Source organism: Arachis ipaensis, chromosome B07 (genome assembly GCF_000816755.2).
Source record: "Arachis ipaensis cultivar K30076 chromosome B07, Araip1.1, whole genome shotgun sequence".
NCBI lineage: Eukaryota > Viridiplantae > Streptophyta > Magnoliopsida > Fabales > Fabaceae > Arachis > Arachis ipaensis.
Genome location: NC_029791.2, coordinates 13,660,293 through 13,663,410, shown reverse-complemented (window position 1 = coordinate 13,663,410; position 3,118 = coordinate 13,660,293). Strand labels below are relative to the sequence as shown.

The following is a 3,118-nucleotide window of genomic DNA, read 5'->3' as shown; positions in this document are numbered from 1 at the left end:
ACAATATTATTATTCAATAAAAATAATAAACAAAGAAATAACAAAGGTTCAACATGAACTTTTATACAATAGTTATTTTGACATTATAATTTCTTATTGTAAAAATATTTTTGACAAAATTCAGAACATGTCAAGTATCTCATAATTATCTTTAAAATATAATTTTAATTTGACAAAATTTTAAAACATGCCATATATTTCATAATTTATAAATATCAATATAATTTTTTGTAAATCTGTTTAAAGATTAAAAAAATTATCTTTTTAATTAGGTCATTTTATTTTAAATATTTTTTATATCATTTACATGACTGAAAAAAAATTAAAAAAAAAAAAAAAATAGTGAGAGGCAATAGGGTGAAAAAAGATGCAAGGACCATTGAATAATTCACCGTAAAACCCTTAACAAACCTTTAACTGCCGCGAGAGGCGAGAGCTCCCATCGTGAGCAACCATGGCACCAAACAAAACGAAGAAGAACAAGAACAAGAAGGGTCGATACGGCGTCGCAGAGATAAAAACCCTAGGCAATGATCTCCTCTCTTCAGCTTCAAACATCAACAACCTTCCTCTTCTCCTCAATTTTGTTACCCCTTCTTCCCCACCCCACCATCTCCTTGAATCCCTTCTCTCTCTCCACTCCTTCTTCCTCCCTCTCCTCCCCACTCTCCCTTCCTTCTCCTCACGCGCCGCCGATGCAAAAGGATCGGAGCACCACTCACACTTCATCTACAATGCCTGGCTAAGGTCAAAGTTCGATGAGCTCGTCAAATCTCTCCTGGAGGTTCTTGTTTCGCCGCGGCAACAGCAGGAGGAGCAGGAGGCTGTCAAGGAGGTCGTGCTTGACACGCTAATGGAGTTCGTTAAGGTTGCTAATGGCGGCAGGTTCCATTCTGCTATATACCATAGGTTCCTCCATAGCATTGTAAGTTAATGAGCAAAAGCTCAAATTTGATTTGTAAGCATTGAGATCGATATAACATTGTAGTTTTATGAATTAGTCCTTTTGATTTTTTTATTTGAGCCGAATTAGTCCATAATTGATAGTTGCATTATGTAGTACTTTGATTTATGCTTGTACTTTCATAACCAATTTGAAGTTTTATTTATATATCTTTTGATTAATTCTATCAGGTCTATTCTGAGAGTTCGGTTGAATTTTTGGTGGATTTACTAACAGCGAAGTATTTCAAGTATATTGATGTGCGGTATGAGTTATTGTTGTGATTCAAAGCTATTCACTTGTTTTACATTGTTCTTGAGTCACTGGAACAGTTCTTTCTGGGGATGAGTGCATGGCCCATGTGAATTGTGAGATTTGGCTATTCTGCTGAAGTTGTCATTTTACTTGGTGCAGTTATTTTACACTCATTAGCCTGAAAAAGCTGGCAACAACTTTGGAGGGAAAAGATCAATCAGGTGCTTTTCTTCCCATTCATTTGCAAAATTGCATAACAAGAGATTTGCATGTTAATTTTTCTTCTTTTAAAAACAATAATTTTGATCTATTTGTGTGCTCTCCATTTGATAACTCAATTCTCTCATCCTTGTTTAGAGGATAAAAGTGAAAATGCAGATGTTGCGGATGCAAGTCAGTTGAGTTCAAGGTCAGTAAGACCTATATAACTGCCACTGTTAAAAACAGTTTCTGTTCATTTCATTTCCATGCTTTATTAAGGAACACTATCATACTGGATTTTTACTTAATTAGTTTAAATTATGATATGATGTCCTTTGGTCATAAATTGTGCCTTTACTTGGTGGTTATCTTTCTTCCTCCCCTAAGTATTTGCTATCTGTGACCATGTCTACCAAATTCTATTTGCTATTTGTTTAGTGCAAGTTAGTTCTTTTGATAATTTGAATGTATTGTATTGCAGTACGGAGCGTGTCATCCACAATATCTATTACACCATATCACGTGTTCCTCCTTTTGAAAACTCAGATAATACATCTGATCTTGAAATGTGGAGCAGATCAGGTTGTCTACTTATAGCCTTTTTTTTTTCACCCCATGGTTATATTATCAATCATGACTTTGTGATCATTTTAGGACTGCATTTGATACACAGAATACTGTGCAGTCCTTTCTTCATTTTTGTTTTTGCTTTAGGAGTTTATGTAAAATGCTATTAAATTTATATAATAATTGAAATTCATAAATATAATTTTTGTCTGTAGAAAATGAACATAAGCAGCCTTGTGGAGATGTGAATGCAGATGATAAGCAGGTGAAGCCTGAAAAGCATGACAATAGTGTAAGCTATTTTTCCATTTTCATTGCTTAGTTTAAAAGTACTTCCCCTGTTTTTGTTGTTGAGGATCAAATATATTTTCTTTGCTTAGTTTAGAACTACTTTCCCTGTTTTTACTTTTTTAGTTATTGAGTATCACATATCTTCTTGCCATATCAATGAATTTATTCCTTTGTGAAGTTTATTTAGAATATTATGATTGTCTACTTTGTATTGAATGTAGGTACTCTTTGCAGCCAAAATTGCTAAGAAAATGAAGTTAAAATTTACCCAAGCATGGCTTTCATTTCTCAGATTGCCACTTCCACTTGATGTGTACAAGGAGGTAATATGCATGGTTATGGCTTTTGACAAAAGAATGAGATCAATAAAATTCACTTTCTTGTTTTCATTGCACCATATATTAATTTATTTATACAAGAAGTCCATACTCTTTTTTAACTTAATGAGCCATGTCTTTTCATTGGCAGGTTCTTGTTAATCTCCACCAAGTCGTTATTCCACATCTTTCAAATCCTGTCATGTTGTGGTAAATGTCAATGCTATATAAAATTGACTTTTTATTCTGATGACTACATATCAAATCTGACTCTATTTGTTGTATGCAGTGATTTCTTAACAAGATCATATGACATTGGTGGCGTTGTCAGTGTGATGGCTCTTAGCAGCCTGTTTATACTCATGACCCAGTATGGATTGGAATACCCAAATTTTTACGAAAAACTCTATGTTCTCTTAGTTCCATCTATCTTCATGGCGAAACATCGAGCAAGATTTTTCCAGGTGAAACTTAGCTAAATACTTTTATCATTCACAAGAAAAAATGGGATCGGGAGAAGAAGAGAGCGAAAAGGAGAGGAGGA

The 3,118-nt window shown here is 34.0% G+C and overlaps 1 protein-coding gene across 1 annotated transcript in view; it reads left to right on the top strand.

The window, feature by feature from the left end:
- LOC107609305 (nucleolar complex protein 4 homolog) overlaps positions 381–3,118 on the top strand; it is a 5,075-nt gene continuing 2,337 nt past the window's right edge. The window contains exons 1-9 of the mRNA XM_016311209.2: positions 381–925; positions 1,135–1,208; positions 1,358–1,419; positions 1,556–1,607; positions 1,881–1,981; positions 2,182–2,258; positions 2,479–2,580; positions 2,726–2,784; positions 2,864–3,038. Coding sequence (XP_016166695.1) covers positions 455–925; positions 1,135–1,208; positions 1,358–1,419; positions 1,556–1,607; positions 1,881–1,981; positions 2,182–2,258; positions 2,479–2,580; positions 2,726–2,784; positions 2,864–3,038 — 1,173 coding nt within the window. The 5' untranslated portion in view covers positions 381–454. The remainder of the gene's footprint in view (positions 926–1,134; positions 1,209–1,357; positions 1,420–1,555; positions 1,608–1,880; positions 1,982–2,181; positions 2,259–2,478; positions 2,581–2,725; positions 2,785–2,863; positions 3,039–3,118) is intronic.